Genomic DNA, 26,763 nt, shown 5'->3' with positions numbered 1-26,763 from the left:
GTGACAAGCTGCCATAGATGCCAACATGACTCAAGCACAGGCACCTCCAGATTCCACCCCGGTGACCCACTATCTAGTCTGGGTATCTGACAAAGTTGGAAACAAAGGGGGGGTGGGTGCTTTCTGGCTACTACTCTATGCGCTATTGAGAAGATGTCTAGCCAAATGTCTGGGTAATTCAAGGTTCTCTGTCTTTCAAAGCTGGCAAAATAAACTCAGCTTCTTATACTTCAGAAAAGTAATGTGAAGCCTCCATGCTGTGTTCTCGGTTCCTTAGCCTCACTCCACCCACTGGGTATCTAATGCATCTGAACATATACCCAGAGAGTTGCTGATTGCTCCTGGTGCCAGTGTTCCTACAATGGTGTAGATATTGAGCCTTATGTATGGTAGGTTTTTACCCATTCTGTGTCTAAGGAAAAATACGTTGATACGTAAGATCTGTATCTAAACTCAAAATGGAGAACATTTTTGTTATTGCTGCTATAAAATTATAGGTGCAGTGGCTTGTTTTGAATTAGCGATCTGAACCACACTGAATTTGACAACATACACCACGCTACGCTACAAATGTGAAATTATTACCATTGCACAGCAGCAGGGCACACCTTACTCAAAGCATGCTTCATACAAAAGGGCACATTACAAATAGGAGAAAAAAGTGAAAACAGGGTTGGTGGTGGTGACCACAGGACGAACCGAAATTAAGATCCGTATAAGGGAATATGATACCCCCGCCCTACGACACAACACATGCCTGGTTCTGATAACAAGAAGCGAGAAAGAGCCCACAATCCGCAAATGCAGATTTATTCTACCAGCTCCTGCTCAATAATAAAATGAATCAAAAACACAAAAAATATTAAATAAGAAACAAACCATGCCACATTCAATAGATCTTCCTTTTTTGTAACTCCATGTGTTTATTCTTTGTTTGAAGAGTGTGTAAGTGTGCACATTTTTGATTGTGTGTGACTAGGTGGGTGGATGTCTGAGTAGATGATTGAAGGAATGAGTCAATCGGTGAATGAGTACATGGACGATGAACAGGTGACTGACTGTATGGCGTGATGCACACTCATCCATAATTCCATCCATTCATCAATCCATCCTCTCAGCCACACACTCTTAAAAGCAACTGTGCTTTAATTTTTAAAAAAATTTTTTTCAAAGACATTTATTAAAAGTTGTGCACATCAGGTTACAAAGTAATCAAGCAGTACTTCCGCAAATAACAAGAGAAAGTAGAGAGGCCACGTCAGTTATCAATCACAGAAAGGCAGTTGTAGAATAACGGCACACCATTAATTGTAAGGAGGAGTGGCAGGGCATGGAGCAAGGGGGGGTAGAGAGGGGCATCGAATGGTGTGGGGTGCCAGCAGGGGGGGGCGTGAGGAAAACGGCAGCGAGCGGGGAGAGGAGGGTGGAGTTCTACGGACCAGCATTGGCAGCCGCCATGGGAGAGTGCCGGCAGGGAGAGGGGGAGAGGTCGCAGAGGGAGAGGCAGTCCGAGAAAGGAGAAATGAAACAACAGGTCCCCAGATATCATGCGGCTGGCCCATAGCTGGCGTTAGTTCCCAAAATTCTGACAGAAGCGTCTGACAACGCAAAGCATCCTCGAGCCAGGCACCAACATTAGGTGCGGGCCTCCGGCACCAATGTATAGCAACTCTGCGACGCACGAGAACAAGCAGCATAGCCGTGAGCCGACGGGAGGCATCTGGGCAATGCATTTAACCAAGCTGAGTAGTCAGGTCAATGGATCTGGCGAGACAGGCAAGGAGGTAATCTCAGTAATATCAGTACACACGTCGCGCCAATATGCAGAAACTGATGGGCACAGAAAGACAAGATGAGAGAAGCCCGCCGCTGTCGACGAGCACCGGAGACATCTATCACTGGAGGTGAGGCCCATTCTGTACAGCTGAGCGGGGGAGCGGTACAGCCTGTGCAAGTACTTAAAATGAATAAGGCGTAGGTGGTAATTAGGAGATAGGTGTCTGGTCTGCTTACAACAATACAGCCAGTCCTCCTGAGAAAGATCGATGCCAAGGTCCTCGCTCCAGGCAATGCGGGTGCGATCAGCAGAGAGCGAGGGCACCGCTAGTGTGGTGGCATAGTCTCGAGACCAGTTTGCGAGGGTAAGCAGATGTATATACCAAGTCAAGGACTGAATTTCTTCACATTTCAGTGAGGGGATATATTGGAATATAGGGAAGTGGGAAAGCACATGTCACCCAGCTTCCTACGCTTTTCTAAATAGCACAGGAAAGGAAAGGTCACAAAAAGTAAGGATTGGAAGGCCTAGAATATGTATTTTGGGAAACCTTCTTTTTGAATGCAGCATTTGGAGCCACAGCCAGCCAGCACACGAGTGACTTATTAACCCCAGAAATCTTGGCACAAGGGCAAGTGCAAAGTAGTGTGGCATGTGTGAATCCCTCTTAGTTTCCTTGCCCAGAATGCCTTGTAAATGTGAATTTGTGGTTACAAATTCTGAATTTCCTCAAGTTTCTGTTAGGGAAAGAGCATTCCAAAAATGCCACAAAAAACACACAGATTTTGTGAAAAGTGCCTCCAAACTTTAAAAAAAATTAAAACAATGTTGTTTTATGTTTTTTTCCTTAGGACCAGGAGGTGGCCGGAAAGTACCTGGTAAGTCACTTTAGGTTCACAGCAGTAATTCACATTGATTTGTTATTGGCCCTGAAGAGGTTTTTGGTTACTTTTAAGTTAAACATTTATTCACAGATTTTCAAGTGTGGTTAGCCCAAAACCTGGAGTGCGCTTCAGGAGGATTTGATTAAACGAGCTGAGTATTCCCAGTACTGGCAGGTCCTTTCAGAATAGTCTTTTACAAGCATTTGTGCACAGCATTGTGTCAATGTTTGCGCACAGATCAAATTTTGTGCAATTGGGATTAGATGGTGAAAAGGGCTGTGTGACTATTTTTTTGCATGGCATTCACCTACATTGCAACTTTTTTCCGTGCGCAGTTTCTTCCAAATAGAACCAGGAGGAAATTAGGAGCACATAATCCCAGGATTTAGCGAAAATTTTGGAGTAACTATGATGTATGGTAATTTTAAAATGGTTCAAATAGAGGTGCATCAAGTCAAGTCAAGAAAGCTTTATTCGACGATTGTCATAAAAGCATATTTATACATGTTAGAATATAAAAACATTTTAAGATATTTTAAAATGATTTAAAACAATAAATAAATAGAGATATTTACAAACTGATTCAGCAATTCATTGGAAGGAAAATTAATCAAGACAGCATTTTGCTCCTAATCACCCATGCCCTGCCAAGAAACTTCGCAACAGATATATAAACAAAAGAAGTTTCAGCAGATCGTAAAATGCGAACAGCCACCTTGGTATTCGTGGTACCCAAGGTCCGGCACATTGGTTTAAGCCAGGTCTGTCGAGGGATTATGTAGGAAGGGCATTGGAACAAAAAGTGATTAACAGATTCAACAGGTGCAGTACATCCAGGACAATTAAGTACATTTTCAATAGACCATCTAGATGTAAACTCTCTTACTGGAAGACTACCAACTCTGAACTGAAAATAAAGCTTCCGGTCCAAAGGACTGGTTATCTCATCCCAGAAAGGTGCCAAGGAAATGGTATCCTTAAAGTCCAAGAAGATGCCAGATAGTGAAAGCGGTGCTGTTGATCTGAAAACTCTGGATGCTACCATTTCCCAGTACAAGGCCTTCAAGACTTGTTTGGTGGGGAAACAAGCATTTTGAGGATCCTCCCACAGATTTCTTAGGCCCAGGTCCCGAAGTGACTCATAGATCCTACGGAGCCACTTGACCTTTCGGCAGATGTCCAGTTTAATAATGTCCATGAGGCCAAGAGCAAAAAGCCTAAGTTCGGGGGTAACCCATAACCGCCTCCAGTATAGAATAGGGCGGAATGAGGCAATTAATGCTATCGGTCTCATACCAAGGTCATAAAATAAAGGGCAAAGGGGAGTGCTCTGAGGTAGGCTTGTTAAATTTCGAAGGAAATTATTCTCAGCGGAAGATAGCTTATGTAAATTTTCGAATCCCCACAATTCAACTCCATAAAGTGCAGCTCCAACCACTTTTCCATCATAGACCCGAAGAGCAGGATTAATGGGTTTGGTCAAGGATTTGGCATGCTCTTTACTTAAAGCACCAGAGAGTTGAGAGTGCTTAAGAGATGCCAAGTTAACCTGCTTTTTCCAGCTCAAGTCATGCTGAATACAAATGCCCAAATAGGTAAAATCTTGGACCTGGTCCAGTAGCAAACTATTCATAAATATCTTACATTTAAAAGATTTTGGTTGGTTAAAAGACATGAATTTAGACTTTAAGACATTAATTTCAAGCCCACGGGCTAAACAGAACTCCTCAAACAAACTTAAGGACCTCTGTAGGCCGCTCGGGGTTTTGGAAATTATGAGGCAATCGTCGGCAAACATTAAGATAGGAATTTTAGCACCTGCCAGAGAAGGGGCATCCACTTTCGCATCTATTAATAATTTTGCTATGTCATTAATGTATAGAGAAAATAAGGTTGGTGCGAGGACGCAGCCCTGCCTGACCCCCTTTTGGATGGGGAACTGCCTGGTCACTTGTCCAACACCACCCCATCTGATCTGCGCAAAGTTGTCTAAATGGAGCCTAGCAATTAGAGAAACTAGAACAGCTGGCATCCCCAGATTGTCTAAGACAGCCCATAGGGTTTGCCGAGGGACTAAGTCAAAGGCTGCCCTAAGATCAATAAAAGCTGCATACAGGCTGCCACCCCCCAAGTAGACCACCTTCCAGTAAAGCATAGCAAAATGCAGCACCTGATCAATGGTGCTTATTCTTGCTCTGAAGCCAGCTTGTAGATGGGAAAGGATTGCATTATCTAGGGCCCAATCCAACACTTTGTTCAAGATCAACCTGCCCAAGATCTTTTGTGTGGTATCTATCAGGCTGATAGGACGGTAGTTAGCGGGGAGAGACTTGTCCCCCTTCTTGAACACTGGAATAATTTCTGCTCCCTTCCAGGATGTCGGAATCGGAGCGCCTCTCGCAATCAAATTGGCTAAAGTTAGGATGTAGTTACCCCATGACTCACTATTACAGGAGAAAATATCAGCAGGAACTCCATCCATCCCAGGAGCCCTCCCAGGAACCAATGACTTAAGGGCAGTAACAACATCACCCAAACTAAAGGCATCTTCGTTGTAAAAAGTATATTGATAATTTGGAGATGGGCATGTGTTTTCATCAATTGCATATAAAGATACAAAATGCTTGACCCAATCGTCTTGTGTAACCCAGTTTTGTGGTTTATCAGGGTTACCGCCAGCCCCCCATTTAAAAACTGACCAGAATTGTCTCATGTCTTTATGGGCACCTGCTTCCCTAAGTTCCTGCCATCTTTGGAAGTCCCATGCTCTCTTAGCTTTATAGATGGCTTGCTTATAGGCATACCTAGCGGGACGAACTAAGGAGATGTCACCTGATTTCAATGCGGTGCCCAGATTAGCACGAGCTTCTCTACAATCGGTAGAATACCAACGTAATGAGTAGTCAATATTAGGTTTAGTTTTTTTGGTGGGTCTAATAAAAATATCTTTAAGTTCTGAGAAAAAAGATTCATGGATCGAAGTTCCCAGATTACATTGAGTTGCCGATGGGCACTGGTTAAGTACGGCCCCCATATCCTGAGTGGCAAGCACTAATCTATTAAAAATATAAGTTAAGCTTTCTTGGCTTTGAGCAACCTTTGCCCACTTTACATGACGCATATCATTAGAAATAACCACGTCTTGAGGGACCTGGGGAGAAAGATTATTATGGGTAGTTGGAGACACCCAAAGCGAAATAGTCAGAGAGAGAGGATTATGATCACTCTCCAATCTGGCTATAACTTCCATGCCCTTCAGGGGTTCCCATAAATCTAACGATAGAAGGATGTAATCTATCCTGCTTGTGCGGGAACCACTCTTGAAGGTGATAGATCCTGATTTATCCTGTTCAGTCCTTCCGTTAGTTGCACGAAGCCCCTTGCTTAAGCAAAGGGCGTTGATCTGGATTGCCAGTTCAGACCAACGAATGACAGGTTCAAGATCTAAACATGGGACACCCCATAACCCATCCTCTGCCGCCGAGATACTCCAATCAATACCAGAAAGGGGTTCAAAGGTTACGTTAAAATCACCACCTACAATAACATGAGAGTGGTGGGAATAAAGAAGCAAGAGTTCCTCCAAACGTGCTATGATATCGGATTTCTTGCCCCCGGTACTTCTAGCATAGACATTGTAGATATCCAGCGATTTGCCATTTCTAAACTTGAGCTTAAGTAGCTGGATATCTGGGTGAGAGGTGGAAAGCTCCTTGACGATAATACCTAGGTCCTGTCTAATCCAGGTGGTGAGACCACCTGAAGGACGCCCCTTTTTGCCCTTTACGGCCAAGACATTAAAATTCAAAAAACCCGCAACAAACTGGGCCTCCAGTAGCCAGGTCTCTTGAAATAAGCAAATGTCATAAGAATTGATGAATCGTACCCAGTTAGGATCATTCAACTTAGATTTCAGTCCAGCAATATTCCAGGACAGAAGTGTGCCATACTCAGAGATGATTACACTGTCTTCTTGAATAGATTCCAGGGTACCATTCAATAGAGTGTTCTCTATCGGGTTTACAAGAGAACAATGCATATCCAAACTACCCGGTTTACCAATGACAGGGACTTTGTTAATCTCTGGGATGCTACTCAATGGAGTCATCCTTACATGAACTTTGGGAGCATGTTGGTTATCCCTACTAGCCTGGGTACCGGTGTTAAGGGTTTTGTTAGGCAAAAAAGGAGAGACAGGGGAGACCACTAACCTAGCTTCATTACAAAGTCAATCATTTGTTTCTAGACCGGACTCTCCCAGGGGCTGTGACCAAACATCTCCTGAACAAGAAGTTTGTAAAGGGGAGGACTTAATTTGGATTATAGAATGGTCAGGAGGACAACTTCTAAATTCTAGATTAATGAGGTTATCTGCTAAGATGGAATCATAAAAAGTGACCTCTAAAAGGTCCATCCTATTACCATTCTGAGAAATCCTTCTAGCTCCCTCTATGTCAGCTCTGATTACAGAGCAACAACCCCTTACATGCCTAATCCAGTGTATGACCTTGTTAACCAGAGATTCACTGCTTTCAAATTGAGACCCAGAGGACAGTTTTGGAACATTTACCATATTGACCTTTCGTGGGTGAAAAGTGCGGCTGTGTGGCCCATATCTATGAGTTTGATGGTAGGGATTACCTCTAGAAGTGGTTCCTGTTCTCTCATTAGTAAGAGAAGGTCTTTCAGCGCGTGGAAATGCCGGAGGCATACTAGGAGAAACTCTAATAGGATGTCTAACAGAAGGTGGGGTGCAAGCAGCGACAGAGTTAGCCTTTGATATAGCTAAGAGACGAGACTGGATATTCACAGGGTGAGAAACATGGGGCAGTTTCTTGGTATTAACATTAGATGTTGCTGGCGGCCCATCAGACACCTCTACGGAGGCCTTTACAAAACCCCTCTCCGAATTGACAGAGTTTAGCTTAGAGTGAGTATCGGTAGCCGGCTTAGATTCCCCCAACTTCATGACAGTGGTTGATAGTGTATCAATCTTAAGTTGCATAGTCTCAACCAGGGAATGCAGGTTTTTCACTAGAACCAACAGAGATTTTATATCATGTGTGCAAGATTCAGCCCCCATGAATTCCTCAGGCAGGTTAATAGTAGGACTAACTTGTGGTAAAAGAGGACCTGTGTTTGTATCCAAGCTTGCTGGAGAAAGCAGGGCTGGACAACTAGCTTCAATGTCAACTTCACTCAGAATGGAAAACCTGTTGCTACAAGCTATACTCGGGGGACAGTTGAAGTCAGAAGGGGATTTGTCAGAGTGAACTTGGCTCGCATCCGTTGGTGTTGTGGGGGTGATAGAGACCACAGCTTTGCCCCTTACCCCACTTGATTGACCCTCCCCACCCTTTTTCGAGAGGAACATGTCCGGAACTATAACACTGCTTTTAGTAGACACATTTCTACCACCAATAGCCTGCAAAGGGGTGGCGTTAAGTATTTCCCCGCATTCTTCAACAATAACCTCAATGCGGTCCATTACACAATTACTGGCTGCATGTTGGCGAGCTTTCTTTGCTCTTGACTTCCTTATCTTAGAGTTCACAGGCAGGGAACGTGAGGAGTCCGAATCTCCCTCGGGGGTTTTCCTTTTACCCATAGCTGTTACAGATGATAATAACTATACAGACCTTGATGAACCAGGAACACCTTGTCAAGGACCAGGCCGACCCGACCCAGTTCGTCCCCGGACGGCCACAGACGGCCCGCCCTCTGCCCGGGCTCAGCCCGGCGCCGCCCGCGCGCGTCCCGCGACGCGGGGTGTGCTGCCGATTTTTAAGCGCCTCCGGGCGCTAATCTGATGACGCTGGTTCCGAGGTGGGCCCGGGGATCCTGGGTAATGTAGTCTTGGTACACCCTCCCTCCACGCTGCGGCCACGAAGGTTTCACACGCGGCGGCGGGAGGGGGGGGAAAGGCAGAGCAGCAGCAGAACACTCGGAGGCAGTGGCGCCCAGTCCCCAGGTACGAGCAGGGGCAACAGAGAGTCGTAGTTAGGAGGCACCCGCTCCACCGGGTGTGCTGCCGATTTTTAAGCGCCTCCGGGCGCTAATCTGATGACGCTGGTTCCGAGGTGGGCCCGGGGATCCTGGGTAATGTAGTCTTGGTACACCCTCCCTCCACGCTGCGGCCACAAAGGTTTCACACGCGGCGGCGGGAGGGGGGGGAAAGGCAGAGCAGCAGCAGAACACTCGGAGGCAGTGGCGCCCAGTCCCCAGGTACGAGCAGGGGCAACAGAGAGTCGTAGTTAGGAGGCACCCCATAGAGGTGCATATTCATGAGCCATTCTGCGTCGCTCCTGCAACATGCAATGTGGTGCAAGAGCAACACAAATGTAAAATGAGATTTATGAAGCTACGCAAGGCCACCTTGTGTGGCACTGCGTGGCTTCATCAATCTGGAGTAATGTAATGCAGCACAAATCGCTACGTTGCATTACTCTGTGCCTGGGAGGCATTTCCATGGATGTTGCCCAGGTGTTCCCACAGAACATCCATTGATTTTAACGCATTCCCAGATTTACAAGAACTTGGGATGTGCTAAAAAAGATATTCCTCCCCAGGAGATGCATAACAACGAGAAATATCTTTATTTCTCCTCATTTTGTCCTCTTTCTATGTGTGCTCACAGAAAGAAGAAAAGGCCTCTCATGATTGTTTTTGTGCAGGAAGTCGCCTCTTCCTGCACAAAAACATCTAGCCTACAATGCAGAAACCCTTGCATTATGGTACAGAAGTACCTGCATTAGAGCTAGGCTGTGAAAACGGTGCCAGCACAAGGGAAAAGGACAGGAATGCGCCGTATTGGATAAATACGGCACATTCCTTCCCTTTTCTTGTGAAGCAGGGCAGCGCAGCAAGGAGCCTTGCTGTACTGTGCCTCAAAAATATATCACAGAGTTTGCATCCGATTTTTCCCGTATTACGTCCCTTAAGAAGCTGTTGCTATTTAGTGTAAAAAAAGTGACATAATTCATATTTAACTGGTTAATGGTAGCGTTTTGTACCCAAGACCTAAAAATAATCGATCTCTTTATCTAGAAAAGGAGTCAGAAAACTGCATCTGTGGGTTCCAAGTATTTAATGATGGAAATGTCAGATTTATTGGAATCTGCAAAAGATTTCCAGGTATACACCTTGAAACCTGGAACAATCGCAGTTTTCAGATGTACTCCTGGAAATCTTTTATGATTTATTTTTTATGCTCCAAATGATCTTCAGATGACTCTCCATCGACACTAGGAAAACCATCACCCAAGTACTAGTTAGCAGCTGACTTAACTACGGCAATGCACCCTATGCAGGAATCTCCACCCATCACCTGAAGAGTCGCTAAACCATCCAGAACTCAGTGACCAGACTCATCCTCAACCTCCCCAAAAGAGCCCACATCACCTTCCACCTCAGGAGTCTCCACTGGCTGCCATCGAGAAAACATGCCAATTCAAGATGCTGACACATGCCTACAATGCCCTCCACGACCAAGGGCCAGCATACATCAACCACTGCCTGAACTACTACCAACCCTCCAGACACCTGCGCTCTCCCACCCTCCTTCTCCTAATAAGTCTTGGAACAACCTTCCTCCACCTTCAAACAGCATGCTCTCTCACAGAATTCAGAAAGGTACTCAAGACATGGCTCTTGGACTGATGGCAGCAGGTTTCCAGCACCTGGAAACCCTCTCAGCTGATTAGCCTCACTCTACAAATCCCGATTGATTGAGTGATTCCCATGTAAACATTTTTTCTCCAATGAGAATTTTTTTTTTAAGAAGTAAAAACCTTTTTCCCTTACACAACCACTTTCTGGGGCTAGGAGATGTGTTTTACTTTCTAATTCACATCCTCATGAATACCCCAAAATAATAACGTTTTTGGCCAATGGCTATCCCACACTCCTGGTCAAAGATTTGCTCAGGCGAAAAAATGTTTGTGAATAAATAATCCGACTTTTGATGATAATAAACGTTATTTCTGCCTATAAGTCACATGCCCAACTAGTTGTGGGAATTGGGCCCATAGGATCCCAGCTTTCTGTACACAATGAACAAAACTGAGATGTGGGTCTAGTGTCTCTTGTTGTTTCTGATCTATAGAGGGTCTTTACATGCTATTGGTTCAATGATAGTAAACATGGAACTTTGCACATATAGACATCCAAGTGCCATCACGACTTCTCGAGAGGTTGTTCATTTAATGTTATTTTTACAGGTTTGTTTGTGCAAACCAGGCCCAAGTAAGGCATCTATACATGAGAGTATAATTATAATTGAAGCACAGGATGTCAAAATACACATAAAGAATGGAAATATGGGTCTTGTCATGGCTAAGCATGACATCACAGATATTATATACCCACTCTGAAATGTAGGAGTTGCGAAGGAAGAAGGGCTGGAGAGCTTTAGGAAAAGTTCCTCAGGAATAGGAGAGTCTTTAACTCTCTCTCTTAAAGATGGGGACTGAGGGAGTCTGAAATAGGTAGTTCAGATTGTATGGGCACAACATGAGAAGGACTGGGACAAATATTTTTGATTCCTGAAGTTGTGCTTTTAGTAGTTTGTATGCTTCAAACTCAGACGATTTAATTAGACAATTGTTAAAATCTGTTATTAATGGGTTCTTCACAACGTTGGTAGTTCAAGTATTCTTTATTAGATGAAAGGTAAAGACCACCAGTCCGGACGCAGGTCAGACCACAACTGACTCAGGCAGACTCTATGTTCCAAAATGGAGTATCCACATTACTAGGTAACCTACAAAGGATTCTATTTAAAGTGGTAGTATTCAACCACAACACATCTCCCTCACATGAAAGGAAATAAAATACATTAATAAAAACAGTAAAACATACACAAGCACTGAATGAATAAAACAGGTATCCATATTACATACCAGCTAACATCAAAAGAATTCACATGAATACTTAAAAACAAAGAAATCAGCCTATTAACGTGTCCTATCAACGTGAGTACTACATCATGAGATAATCACGATGCCAATCAGGAGGAAACCTTGCCCTTCTAGAAGTGTGTCCCCCTGAACAAATTTCCCCACATTCATTATCAGGTTGGGCAACAGAACTAGAAGCTTGGTCACTTGGTACGCAAGGATGCTTAAAAGCAGTCTTTCATAATCTGGCTCTATCTCCATTCCACTTGACCAACCTGGACATAGTCCAAACTTTCCCTGTATTAAGACTTACAACATTCTTCCTCACTTCCACAATCAAAAATGGACCCATAAACCTGGAAAGACCCTTTTTTATCAACCCTGGTCTTCTAACCAGGACTCTATCTCCAACATACCATTTTTTCTCACAAACTCTATTTTTCCCATCAAATCTAACTTTATACCTCCCTTGATGAATTAATCTTCTACACTGTGTTCTCTCTTTAGATTGGCACACACTAACACTCCTCTTCAACCAAGCTGGATTCAACTTATCATGAGGTTTTCTCCCTCTCAAGATTGAAAAAGGTGACAACAAGGTTACATTATTTGGAGTATTACGATGAGCCCAAAATGTCTCCCTAAGCAAGGATTTTAGAGAAGATTGGGTATGCAAAGCTCTCTGAACACAATTCTTCACAATTTTGTTCATGCTTTCTGCTAGGCCATTAGCTTGTGGTAGGTACAATGCAGTTTTAAAATGTTTGATGGACAAATCATTAAGAAAAAGACCCATCTCTTGAGAAACAAATTGTACCCCATTATCAGTAATGAGACACTTGGGAATTCCTTCCCTAGAAAATTCTTCTGTAAGAAACTCAATCACAGTCCGAGTATTGACCATGGGCACACATTTGGTTAAAACCCATTTGGAAGTATAATCTACCAACAATAGTACATAACGCTCATCTTGTCGTAAAGGATCAAAAGGTCCAGCAATATCTAAACCCAACTTAACCCAAGGCTCAGTGGGAATCTCCACAGGAGAAAGAGGAGTTCCGTACGTTCTCCTGCTTTTATCATTATTGGAGCACTCCCAACAATCCTTAACAACTTCCTCCACCTGATAATCCATACCAGGCCACCAATACCATTCACGAACCCTAGCCTTGGTCAGATTTCTTCCCAAATGTCCTTCGTGTGCCAAGATAATTAATTTTCTCCAAAGACTACGAGGGGGTATCACTCTCTCACCTCTGTGTAATTCCTCATCAATTATTTCTCCAATTTACCTTGCACCCTCGTAAAGAATTTATGTCGTTCTAAGACAACATTTATTCTAGGCCCAAAATGCTTCTCTAACATCATTACTGACATATCATAAACATTCTCAGGTTCACCTTCACCTCGCCCCAAAACAATCTCATCTAGGCTTTCATAGACATGTCTACCCTCAATTCCCAGATTGTGTGCCAAGTTAATTAATTTACTCCAAAGACTACGAGGGGGTATCACTCTCTCACCTCTGAGTAATTTCTCATCAATTATACACAACTCATCTTTCACGTGCAAGAAAGATCTGTAAGTGTCTGGCACCTCTTGATCTGAAGGCCAACCCTTGACAATCCAATCTTTAAGTACATCCCATTCCTTATCTTCTCGACAAGCTTGATCCCATTCATCTGCATAACCAGCAGACTCACAGACCCATGCTACCAAAGAATCTTCAACTCCATCTCCAACAACATCTAATGGCATCCTAGACAAACAATCAGCTGGTAAATTTTTGGAACCCTGAATATATTCAACTCCAAAGTTAAACTCCGTTAATCCCTCCATCCATCTTTTGATGCGAGGAGATGTTTCAGCCTCTCTACAAGAAAATATCTGACAAAGCGGTTGATGATCTGTTTTAACCAGTATGGGTATACCCCATAAGAAAAACTTAAAATGACGGATGGCCCAATATACTGCCAAAGCCTCACGCTCTACAACAGAATATCTCTCCTCAGCACCTCTCAAGGAACGTGAAGCAAATGCTATAATTTTCGTTTCTCCATCCACAACTTGAGACAATACCGCTCCTAGATCCCTCATACTTGCATCTGTAGTTAATATTGTCTTTTTACAAGCATCAAAATGTCCAAGTGTAGGCATTTTGCCAATAATCTTCTTAATGCTGTTACAAGAAATTGCACACTCTTGCGACCATTCAAACCTAGCATTTTTTTTAACAATGATCTCAACGGCAGAGACAAGCTAGCAAAATTCAGAACAAATTTAGAGCAAAATTCAGCAAGCCCCAAAAAGGATCGAACTTGATCCTTATCTGAAGGTACAGGTGCTTTAATTACACTATCAGCTAGATCTAACTTTGGACTAATTCCTTCACCTGAAATCGTATGCCCCAGATAATTCACAGATGTTACACAAAATTTAAATTTTTCTTTCTTGATTACAAGTCCTGAACTTTACAAACGAGAAAGAACCTCCCGCAAATGTTTATCATGTTCATTCTTATCACACCCATAAATTAACATGTCATCTTGAAATACCAAAACTTTCTGTAATCCTTCCAGAACTTTACACATGACTCTCTGAAAGCAAGCAGCTGCCGAGGCCAAACCAAAAGGCATGTGGATAAATCTGTAAGCTCCCATGGGTGTGACAAACGAAGTCAGATGTTTTGACTCCGGATCGAGCTTCACTTGGTGGTATGCTGACGATAAATCCATCACACTGAAATATTTTGCATCTTTTATTAGTGCCAGAGTCTCTGAAATATTTGGTAGAGGTTGTCTGTCCACCCAGATGTGTTTATTAAGTTCCCTCAAGTCCACACACATCCTGATGCTCTTTCCACCATCTTTGGGCACTAAAACCACTGGGGCCAACCATTCCGAGCTCTCTATCTCCTCGATGACACCAGCTTGAAGGAGTTTTTTGATTTCATGCTCTAAAGGCTCCATCATTAAATGTGGCACTCTCCTCACTTTTGAGACAGAAGGTTGAGCTCCGTGCTTCAGAATAATCTTGTGTTCAAAACTCTTCAACAAACCCAAATTGTCACTGAAAACTGTAGGGAATTCTGCACAAATGTCATCAGCAGACTGACAGGTAGACAGTAATAACACTTTCTCAGGCGAGTTGGGATTCAGAGTGATACCCATATCTCTCTGATGTCTCCACCCCAACAAGTTATATCCCCTTCTGGCCACATACACTTTACTAACAGTTTCTCTGTCCTTAAATTGAATTTTCATCACTCCGTACCCTAGAACGTCAATTTTTTTGCCCCCATAACCCACTGGATTAATGTCAGGTGGGGAAAGCTCTAAATTCTCCTTGTCAAACAATTTCTCCCAATTCTTATCTCCAACCATCGTATATGGAGACCCAGAGTCAGCTAAAACCGGCAACTTTTTCCCTCCAACCATGATGTCACAGACCGGCATCTCCAAGGCATCACCATCCACTACACCATTTTCTTCTTTAACACTTAACATAACATTTCCTTGTTCTTCCACACAATGTACCACTTGAGTTTTAACACAACGACACATGCGAGCATAGTGTCCCTTTTTGCCACAGTTTTTACACAATGCAAATCTTGCAAAACAACTTTGACTATTCGATAGATGTCCTTCACTACCACACCTAAAGCATTTGAAACCATTTGGGAAACGGCATGTGTTTTGGTACTCACTATTGCCAAATTTCTTACGTGTCTCTGCACTGTTTTGTCTCTTGACATCACCAACCTTATCGCAAGCACTATTTTCTTCATTTTTTTTGTTGTCATCATTTTTTTTATTTCATTGACAGCTACTTCTTACTTAGGCACTGCGTCGCTCCTAACATCCTTCATCTCACGCACCCACATATTCGTGTTTTCTAGGCTTTCTACAATAGCTAATGTCTCTTTGAGATCAGGATTTTTAGCTAAAAGTTTTTGCTGGACTTTTACATCATTAGTACATCTCACAATCTGATCCCAATTTAAATAATCTGTGAGTTGCTCAAAATTACATGTACGAGCTAAAGTTTTTAAAGTTGCCACATAGTTTCCAATTTTCTCCAATTTACCTTGCACCCTCATAAAGAATTTATGTCGTTCTAAGACAACATTTATTCTAGCCCCAAAATGCTTCTCTAACATCATTAATGACATATCATAAACATTCTTAGGTTCACCTTCACCTCGCCCCAAAACAATCTCATCTAGGCTTTCATAGACATGTCTACCCTCAATTCCCAGATTGTGTAAAAGAATTGCTTGTTTCCTAAGCGCAGAGAATTTCTCCCCACCAATGGCCAACAAATATGAGTCAAATAACAGCTTCCACCTACTCCAAGGAAGAGTAGGGTCACCTTTATCTGAAAGGAACTGTGGAGGTTGGGACATGTTAGAGGATGACATAATGAGTATGTGCAAAAAGGTGAATTGTCCACCACAAATAAGTTGTAAAATCTGCATACCAGCAATCAATGGTACATTAAAAGGTTAGAAATTACAGATCCACAAAGGTGTGCGTATCACCGCACATCTCCAAGGTGTGCACTCAACAAACAAACTAAATGTGTGCCTCACTACGTTACTCCTCTCTTTGCAGTGTTTCTTCTCTCCTTACTGCGCTTCACTGCACTCCTTCGTGCTCGTTGTATGAGCAAAATTGTAAATCGGTGTGCGCGTCACCACGCATGTGCAGAAGAGTAGTGGAGCACACATCTGTAGAAGCAAAACTCAGGGTGTGTGCATCACCGTGTCACCGCGCATGGAAACAACATGCCCCGGAAGCTCCGTAGCAGTGAAATGCTTCAAGAGGTCGTGTCGCACCTCCACACGTCAGAGAACACTCCGAGAGAGCTGAGGTGAGAGAGTTGGATTACGTCGTGTCTCACCTCCGCACGTCACAGAAGCCACTAAACAGCACGCACGCTCCCCAGGACAGCACGGATCCGGTGATCCAGGAGGCATTTGAATAATGCAGGTAACGGTTACTAATGAAAAATCCGATTTTGTATATTCTCCTTTCGTATATTCCCGTTTCAAAGAACGAATTTCAAACTTACAGTTTCCTTACGAATTTGTTTTTCCTTGTAAACCAAATGTTCCTTCAACGCTGTAACTCCGTCAGCTCTGGAATTCAAATCCGTGGGTTTCTTAAGAGAACTGGTGGTCAATACTTGAATACCTGTTACCCAATCGTCGCCAATGTTAAGATCTGTTATTAATGGGTTCTTCACAACGTTGGTAGTTCAAGTAGTCTTTATTAGATGAAGGGTGTAATGATTTATTCTTCTTTCTTTTTCAACGTATCAACCAGAGCTCTCCAGATACGGTCATGCATTACAGTAAGTTGCCAATATTTTGGCTTTGACCTGACTCCTAAAAAGCTGCAGAATTTCAGAAAAGCTTCCATACGATGTTCATTAATGCCTTCTGCTTTGAGCTGAGTTGCTGATAGCATACCCCAACCCAAGTGGGCATCCCTTGTTTATTGCATCATTAGTGTGCCATTTACAAAAGGGTGCTTTCGATGCCCATTGTAGGAGACCTCTATCACTTTAGTAAAATTAATAGAAAGAAGCAAAATAAAAAAAAAGAACATTAATAAAGTGGAAAGACATAAATACATAAAAAATGGGACTAAATAATGAAAAAATAATGGAATTCAAGAAGACTACTGAAATCAGGTGCGGCCTACTGTGTGCAAGGTGCAATTCTGGAAGCCGCAGTCAGCCTTTCATACATCAGAGGTCTATGAGCTTTATAACATGACACTGGGAAATAGTACCACCTATTAACTGCTACCTAGAAACTTGATAGCATAATTTTCAATCGTTCGTGACTGAGGAAGGTAATTTAAATATTTTTTGAGTATTTTGAGTGAGAAATATTATCTGTCAAATATGATCATATTCTCAAAGCCAGGAGCAGCCTTCATTGTTTACCTGTAACAATCCACATTGAATTCAAATGTCTGTGAATAGCGCACAAAAATATGCAAGTGGTAAAATACAAATATGACTGAAAAAGGATACAAATTAAATTTTATATCCTTCATCGAAGTATGGAAGAGTTAAAGTCTGTCAGAGGCAGCTTTACCTGTCTTGCAAGAGCTAACCATTTTAACAACCAATAGCTGCCAATCTGTCCCTCTCTGCCATTAGTTGCAGTGAGGGTCACTCACTCACTAGGCAACCAAATTCCATCACCCGTTCAGCTATTGGTAAATTGTGAATGTCAATACTGGTGTGTGGAGCTTTTCTTCTTATATGCGAACATTTCATTGTAGTTGTATGAGCCTGAGTGGGACAAGAGTGTCTCCAGGCACGGCCACATCTCCATTCCCACACAAAAACAGGCCTTTCATGTAGCTGCTTTTGGAGGTTTAGGAGGTGAGGCTGGAGGCACCACCATGTCTCTATAGACAGGGAACTATGGAGGGCCCAGCACCACTAGTGCTGTCAGGCAGAGAGTGTAGAAATTGTCATCCAGGCTCTGCTGTACATTGCCAACCAGGATGAGCCTTTCTCACAAGCTTCACAGCTACAAGTGACAAGCTGCCATAGATGCCAACATGGCTCAAGCACAGGCACCTCCAGATTCCACCCCAGTGACCCACTCCCTAGTCTGTGTATCTGACAAAGTTGGAAACAAAGGGGGGTGGGTGCTTTCTGGCCACTACTCTATGCGCTATTGAGAAGATGTCTAGCCAAATGTCTGGGTAAATCGAGGTTCTCTGTCTTTCAAAGCTGGCAAAATAAACTCAGCTTCTTATACTTCAGAAAAGTAATGTGAAGCCTCCATGCTGTGTTCTCGGTTCCTTAGCCTCACTCCACCCACTGGGTATCTAATGCATCTGAACATATACCCAGAGAGTTGCTGTTTGCTCCTGGTGCCAGTGTTCCTACAATAGTGTAGATATTGAGCCTTATGTATGGTAGGTTTTTACCCATTCTGTGTCTAAGGAAAAATACGTTGATACGTAAGATCTGTATCTAAACTCAAAGTGGAGAACATTTTTGTTATTGCTGCTATAAAATTATAGGTGCAGTGGCTTGTTTTGAAATAGCGATCTGAACCACACTGAATTTGACAACATACACTACGCTACGCTACGCTACAAATGTGAAATTATTACCATTGCACAGCAGCAGGGCACACCTTACTCAAAGCATGCTTCATACAAAAGGGCACATTACAAATAGGAGAAAAAAGTGAAAACAGGGTTGGTGGTGGTGACCACAGGACGATCCGAAATTAAGATCCGTTTAAGGGAATATTATACCCCCGCCCTACGACACAACACATGCCTGGTTCTGATAGCAAGAAGAGAGAAAGAGCCCACAATCCGCAAATGCAGATTTATTCTACCAGCTCCTGCTCAATAATAAAATGAATCAAAAACACAAAAAATATTAAATAAGAAACAAACCATGCCACATTCAATAGATCTTCCTTTTTTGTAACTCCATGTGTTTATTCTTTGTTTGAAGAGTGTGTAAGTGTGCACATTTTTGATTGTGTGTGACTAGGTGGGTGGATGTCTGAGTAGATGATTGAAGGAATGAGTCAATCGGTGAATGAGTACATGGACGATGAACAGGTGACTGACTGTATGGCGTGATGCACACTCATCCATAATTCCATCCATTCATCAATCCATCCTCTCAGCCACACACTCTTAAAAGCAACTGTGCTTCAATTTTTAAAACATTTTTTTTTCAAAGACCTTTATTAAAAGTTGTGCACATCAGGTTACAAGGTAATCAAGCAGTACTTCCGCAAATAACAAGAGAAAGTAGAGAGGCCACGTCAGTTATCAATCACAGAAAGGCAGTTGTAGAATAACGGCACACCATTAATTGTAAGGAGGAGTGGCAGGGCATGGAGCAAGGGGGGGTACAGAGGGGCATCGAATGGTGTGGGGTGCCAGCAGGGGGGTCGTGAGGAAAACGGCAGCGAGCGGGGAGAGGAGCGTGGAGTTCTACGGACCAGCATTGGCGGCCGCCGTGGGCAGAGTGCCGGCAGGGAGAGGGGGAGAGGTCGCAGAGGGAGAGGCAGTCCGAGAAAGGAGAAATGAAACAAGAGGTCCCCAGATATCATGCGGCTGGCCCATAGCTGGCGTTAGTTCCCAAAATTCTGACAGAAGCGTCTGACAACGCAAAGCATCCTCAAGCCAGGCACCAACATTAGGTGCGGGCCTCCGGCACCAATGTATAGCAACTCTGCGATGCACGAGAACAAGCAGCATAGCCGTGAGCCGACGGGAGGCATCTGGGCAATGCATTTAACCAAGCTGAGTAGTCAGGTCAATGGATCTGGCGAGACAGGCAAGGAGGTAATCTCAGTAATATCAGTACACACGTCGCGCCAATATGCAGAAACTGATGGGCACAGCCAGACAAGATGAGAGAAGCCCGCCGCTGTCGACGAGCACCGGAGACATCTATCACTGGAGGTGAGGCCTATTCTGTACAGCTGAGCGCGGGAGCGGTACAGCCTGTGCAAGTACTTAAAATGAATGAGGCCTAGGTGGTAATTAGGAGATAGGTGTCTGGTCTGCTTACAACAATACAGCCAGTCCTCCTGAGAAAGATCGATGCCAAGGTCCTCGCTCCAGGCAATGCGGGTGCGATCAGCGGAGAGCGAGGACACCGCTAGTGTGGTGGCATAGAGTCTCGAGACCAGTTTGCGAGGGTAAGCAGATGTATATACCAAGTCAAGGACTGAATTTCTTCACATTTCAGTGAGGGGATATATTGGAATATACGGAAGTGGGAAAGCACATGTCACCCAGCTTCCTACGCTTTTCTAAATAGCACAGGAAAGGAAAGGTCACAAAAAGTAAGGATTGGAAGGCCTAGAATATGTATTTTGGGAAACCTTCTTTTTGAATGCAGCATTTGGAGCCACAGCCTGCCAGCACACGAGTGACTTATTAACCCCAGAAATCTTGGCACAAGGGCAAGTGCAAAGTAGTGTGGCATGTGTGAATCCCTCTTAGTTTCCTTGCCCAGAATGCCTTGTAAATGTGAATTTGTGGTTACAAATTCTGAATTTCCTCAAGTTTCTGTTAGGGAAAGAGCATTCCAAAAATGCCACAAAAAAACACACAGATTTTGTGAAAAGTGCCTCCAAACTTTAAAAAAAATTAAAACAATGTTGTTTTATGTTTTTTCCCTTAGGACCAGGAGGTGGCCGGAAAGTACCTGGTAAGTCACTTTAGGTTCACAGCAGTAATTCACATTGATTTGTTATTGGCCCTGAAGAGGTTTTTGGTTACTTTTAAGTTAAACATTTATTCACAGATTTTCAAGTGTGGTTAGCCCAAAACCTGGAGTGCGCTTCAGGAGGATTTGATTAAACGAGCTGAGTATTTCCATTACTGGCAGGTCCTTTCAGAATAGTCTTTTACAAGCATTTGTGCACAGCATTGTGTCAAGGTTTGCGCACAGATCAAATTTTGTGCAATTGGGATTAGATGGTGAAAAGGGCTGTGTGACTATTTTTTTGTATGGCATTCACCTACATTGCAACTTTTTTCCGTGCGCAGTTTCTTCCAAATAGAACCAGGAGGAAATTAGGAGCACATAATCCCAGGATTTAGCGAAAATTTTGGAGTAACTATGATGTATGGTAATTTTAAAATGGTTCAAATAGAGGTGCATATTCATGAACCATTCTGCGTCGCTCCTGCAACATGCAATGTGGTGCAAGAGCAACACAAATGTAAAATGAGATTTATGAAGCTACGCAAGGCCACCTTGTGTGGCACTGCGTGGCTTCATCAATCTGGAGTAATGTAATGCAGCACAAATCGCTACGTTGCATTACTCTGTGCCTGGGAGGCATTTCCATGGATGTTGCCCAGGTGTTCCCACAGAACATCCATTGATTTTAACGCATTCCCAGATTTACAAGAACTTGGGATGTGCTAAAAAAGATATTCCTCCCCAGGAGATGCATAACAACGAGAAATATCTTTATTTCTCCTCATTTTGTCCTCTTTCTATGTGTGCTCACACAAAGAAGAAAAGGCCTCTCATGATTGTTTTTGTGCAGGAAGTCGCCTCTTCCTGCAAAAAAACATCTAGCCTACAATGCAGAAACCCTTGCATTATGGTACAGAAGTACCTGCATTAGATCTAGGCTGTGAAAATGGTGCCAGCACAAGGGAAAAGGACAGGAATGCGCCGTATTGGATAAATACGGCACATTCCTTCCCTTTTCTTGTGAAGCAGGGCAGTGCAGCAAGGAGCCTTGCTTTACTGTGCCTCAAAAATATATCACAGAGTTTGCATCCGATTTTTCCCGTATTACGTCCCTTAAGAAGCTGTTGCTATTTAGTGTAAAAAAAGTGACATAATTCATGTTTAACTTGTTACTGGTAGCGTTTTGTACCCAAGACCTAAAAATAATCGATCTGTTTATCTAGAAAAGGAGTCAGAAAACTGCATCTGTGGGTTCCAAGTATTTAATGATGGAAATGTCAGATTTATTGGAATCTGCAAAAGATTTCCAGGTATACACCTTGAAACCTGGAACAATCGCAGTTTTCAGATGTACTCCTGGAAATCTTTTATGATTTATTTTTTATGCTCCAAATGATCTTCAGATGACTCTCCATCGACACTAGGAAAACCATCACCCAAGTACTAGTTAGCAGCTGACTTAACTACGGCAATGCACCCTATGCAGGAATCTCCACCCATCACCTGAAGAGTCGCTAAACCATCCAGAACTCAGTGGCCAGACTCATCCTCAACCTCCCCAAAAGGGCCCACATCACCTTCCACCTCAGGAGTCTCCACTGGCTGCCATCGAGAAAACATGCCAATTCAAGATGCTGACACATGCCTACAATGCCCTCCACGACCAAGGGCCAGCATACATCAACCACTGCCTGAACTACTACCAACCCTCCAGACACCTGCGCTCTCCCACCCTCCTTCTCCTACCAAGTCTTGGAACAACCTTCCTCCACCTCCAAACAGCATGCTCTCTCACAGAATTCAGAAAGGTACTCAAGACATGGCTCTTGGACTGATGGCAGCAGGTTTCCAGCACCTGGAAACCCTCTCAGCTGATTAGCCTCACTCTACAAATCCCGATTGATTGAGTGATTCCCATGTAAACATTTTTTCTCCAATGAGAATTTTTTTTTTTAGAAGGAAAAACCTTTTTCCCTTACACAACCACTTTCTGGGGCTAGGAGATATGTTTTACTTTCTAATTCACATCCTCATGAATACCCCAAAATAATAACGTTTTTGGCCAATGGCTATCCCACACTCCTGGTCAAAGATTTGCTCAGGCGAAAAAATGTTTGTGAATAAATAATCCGACTTTTGATGATAATAAACGTTATTTCTGCCTATAAGTCACATGCCCAACTAGTTGTGGGAATTGGGCCCATAGGATCCCAGCTTTCTGTACACAATGAACAAAACTGAGATGTGGGTCTAGTGCCTCTTGTTTTTTCTGATCTGTAGAGGGTCTTTACATGCTATTGGTGCCATGATAGTAAACATGGAACTTTGCACATATAAACATCCAAGTGCCATCACGACTTCTCGAGAGGTTGTTCATTTAATGTTATTTTTACAGGTTTGTTTGTGCAAACCAGGCCCAAGTAAGGCATCTATACATGAGAGTATAATTATAATTGAAGCACAGGATGTCAAAATACACATAAAGAATGGAAATATGGGTCTTGTCATGGCTAAGCATGACATCACAGATATTATATACCCACTCTGAAATGTAGGAGTTGCGAAGGAAGAAGGGCTGGAGAGCTTTAGGAAAAGTTCCTCAGGAATAGGAGAGTCTTTAACTCTCTCTCTTAAAGATGGGGAATGAGGCAGTCTGAAGTAGGCAGTTCAGATTGTATGGGCACAACATGAGAAGGACTGGGACAAATATTTTTGATTCCTGAAGTTGTGCTTGTTGTAGTTTGTATGCTTCAAACTCGGACGATTTAATTAGACAATTGTTAAGATCTGTTATTAATGGGTTCTTCACAACGTTGGTAGTTCAAGTTGTCTTTATTAGATGAAGGGTAAAGACCACCAGTCCGGACGCAGGTCAGACCACAACTGACTCTGGCAGACTCTATGTTCCAAAATGGAGTATCCACATTACTAGGTAACTTACAAAGGACTCTATTTAAAGTGGTAGTATTCAACCACAACACATCTCCCTCACATGAAAGGAAATAAAATACAATAATAAAAACAGTAAAACATACACAAGCACTGAGTGAATAAAACAGGTATCCATATTACATACCAGCTAACATCAAAAGAATTCACATGAATACTTAAAAACAAAGAAAATTCAGCCTATTAACGTGTCCTATCAACGTGAGTACTACATCATGAGATAATCACGATGCCAAACAGGAGGAAACCTTGCCCTTCTGGAAGTGTGTCCCCCAGAACAAATTTCCCCACATTCATTATCAGGTTGGGCAACAGAACTAGAAGCTTGGTCACTTGGTACGCAAGGATGCCTAAAAGCAGTCTTTCATAATCTGGCTCTATCTCCATTCCACTTGACCAACCTGGACATAGTCCAAACTTTCCCTGTATTAAGACGTACAACATTCTTCCTCACTTCCACAATCAAAAATGGACCCATAAACCTGGAAAGACCCTTTTTTATCAACCCTGGTCTTCTAACCAGGACTCTATCTCCAACATACCATTTTTTCTCACAAACTCTATTTTTCCCATCAAATCTAACTTTATACCTCCCTTGATGAATTCATCTTCTACACTGTGTTGGCACACACTAACACTCCTCTTCAACCAAGCTGGATTCAACTTATCATGAGGTTTTCTCCCTCTCAAGATTGAAAAAGGTGACAACAAGGTTACATTATTTGGAGTATTACGATGAGCCCAAAATGTCTCCCTGAGCAAGGATTTTATAGAAGATTGGGTATGCAAAGCTCTCTGAACACAATTCTTCACAATTTTGTTCATGCTTTCTGCTAGACCATTAGCTTGTGGTAGGTACAATGCAGTTTTAAAATTATTGATGGACAAATCATTAAGAAAAAGACCCATCTCTTGAGAAACAAATTGTACCCCATTATCAGTAATGAGACACTTGGGAATTCCTTCCCTAGAAAATTCTTCTGTAAGAAACTCAATCACAGTCCGAGTATTGACCATGGGCACACATTTGGTTACAACCCATTTGGAAGTATAATCTACCAACAATAGTACATAACGCTCATCTTGTCGTAAAAGATCAAAAGGTCCAGCAATATCTAAACCCAACTTAACCCAAGGCTCAGTGGGAATATCCACAGGAGAAAGAGGAGCTACGTAAGTTTTCCTGCTTTTATCATTATTGGAGCACTCCCAACAATCCTTAACAACTTCCTCCACCTGATAATCCATACCAGGCCACCAATACCATTCACGAACACTAGCCTTGGTCAGATTTCTTCCCAAATGTCCTTCGTGTGCCAAGTTAATTAATTTACTCCAAAGACTACGAGGGGGATCACTCTCTCACCTCTGTGTAATTCCTCATTAATTATTTCTCCAATTTACCTTGCACCCTCGTAAAGAATTTATGTTGTTCTAAGACAACATTTATTCTAGCCCCAAAATGCTTCTTTAACATCATTACTGACATATCATAAACATTCTCAGGTTCACCTTCACCTCGCCCCAAAACAATCTCATCTAGGCTTTAATAGACATGTCTACCCTCAATTCCCAGATTGTGTGCCAAGTTAATTAATTTTCTCCAAAGACTACGAGGGGGTATCACTCTCTCACCTCTGAGTAATTTCTCATCAATTATACACAACTCATCTTTCACGTGCAAGAAAGATCTGTAAGTGTCTGGCACCTCTTGATCTGAAGGCCAACCCTTGACAATCCAATCTTTAAGTACATCCCATTCCTTATCTTCTCGACAAGCTTGATCCCATTCATCTGCATAACCAGCAGACTCACAGACCCATGCTACCAAAGAATCTTCAACTCCATCTCCAACAACATCTAATGGCATCCTAGACAAACAATCAGCTGGTAAATTTTTGGAACCCTGAACATATTCAACTCTAAAGTTAAACTCCGTTAATCCCTCCATCCATCTTTTGATGCGAGGAGATGTTTCAGCCTCTCTACAAGAAAATATCTGACAAAGCGGTTGATGATCTGTTTTAACCAGTATGGGTATACCCCATAAGAAAAACTTAAAATGACGGATGGCCCAATATACTGCCAAAGCCTCACGCTCTACAACAGAATATCTCTCCTCAGCACCTCTCAAGGAACGTGAAGCAAATGCTATAATTTTCGTTTCTCCATCCACAACTTGAAACAATACCGCTCCTAGATCCCTCATACTTGCATCTGTAGTTAATATTGTCTTTTTACAAGCATCAAAATGTCCAAGTGTAGGCATTTTGCCAATAATCTTCTTAATGCTGTTACAAGAAATTGCACACTCTTGCGACCATTCAAACCTAGCATTTTTTTTTAACAATGATCTCAACGGCAGAGACAAGCTAGCAAAATTCGGAACAAATTTAGAGCGAAATTCAGCAAGCCCCAAAAAGGATCGAACTTGATCCTTATCTGAATGTACAGGTGCTTTAATTACCCTATCAGCTAGATCTAACTTTGGACTAATTCCTTCACCTGAAATCGTATGCCCCAGATAATTCACAGAGGTTACACAAAATTTAAATTTTTCTTTCTTGATTACAAGTCCTGAACTTTACAAACGAGAAAGAACCTCCCGCAAATGTTTATCATGTTCATTCTTATCACACCCATAAATTAACATGTCATCTTGAAATACCAAAACTTTCTGTAATCCTTCCAGAACTTTACACATGACTCTCTGAAAGCAAGCAGCTGCCGAGGCCAAACCAAAAGGCATGTGGATAAATCTGTAAGCTCCCATGGGTGTGACAAACGAAGTCAGATGTTTTGACTCCGGATCGAGCTTCACTTGGTGGTATGCTGACGATAAATCCATCACACTGAAATATTTTGCATCTTTTATTAGTGCCAGAGTCTCTGAAATATTTGGTAGAGGTTGTCTGTCCACCCAGATGTGTTTATTAAGTTCCCTCAAGTCCACACACATCCTGATGCTCTTTCCACCATCTTTGGGCACTAAAACCACTGGGGCCAACCATTCCGAGCTCTCTATCTCCTCGAT

At 42.7% G+C, this 26,763-nt stretch overlaps 1 protein-coding gene across 1 annotated transcript in view; it reads left to right on the top strand.

Annotated features, from left to right (window-relative positions):
* LOC146797518 (inter-alpha-trypsin inhibitor heavy chain H4-like) overlaps positions 1 to 26,763 on the top strand; it is a 548,934-nt gene that overhangs the window by 236,814 nt on the left and 285,357 nt on the right. The window contains exons 16-17 of the mRNA XM_085627617.1: positions 2,629 to 2,655; positions 20,754 to 20,780. Of these exons, the coding sequence (XP_085483743.1) occupies positions 2,629 to 2,655; positions 20,754 to 20,780 (54 nt within the window). The remainder of the gene's footprint in view (positions 1 to 2,628; positions 2,656 to 20,753; positions 20,781 to 26,763) is intronic.

Source organism: Triturus cristatus, chromosome 9 (assembly GCF_964204655.1).
Source record: "Triturus cristatus chromosome 9, aTriCri1.1, whole genome shotgun sequence".
NCBI lineage: Eukaryota > Metazoa > Chordata > Amphibia > Caudata > Salamandridae > Triturus > Triturus cristatus.
The sequence above is the reverse complement of the archived record's forward strand: the minus strand, read 5'-3'. Positions and strand labels throughout refer to the sequence as shown.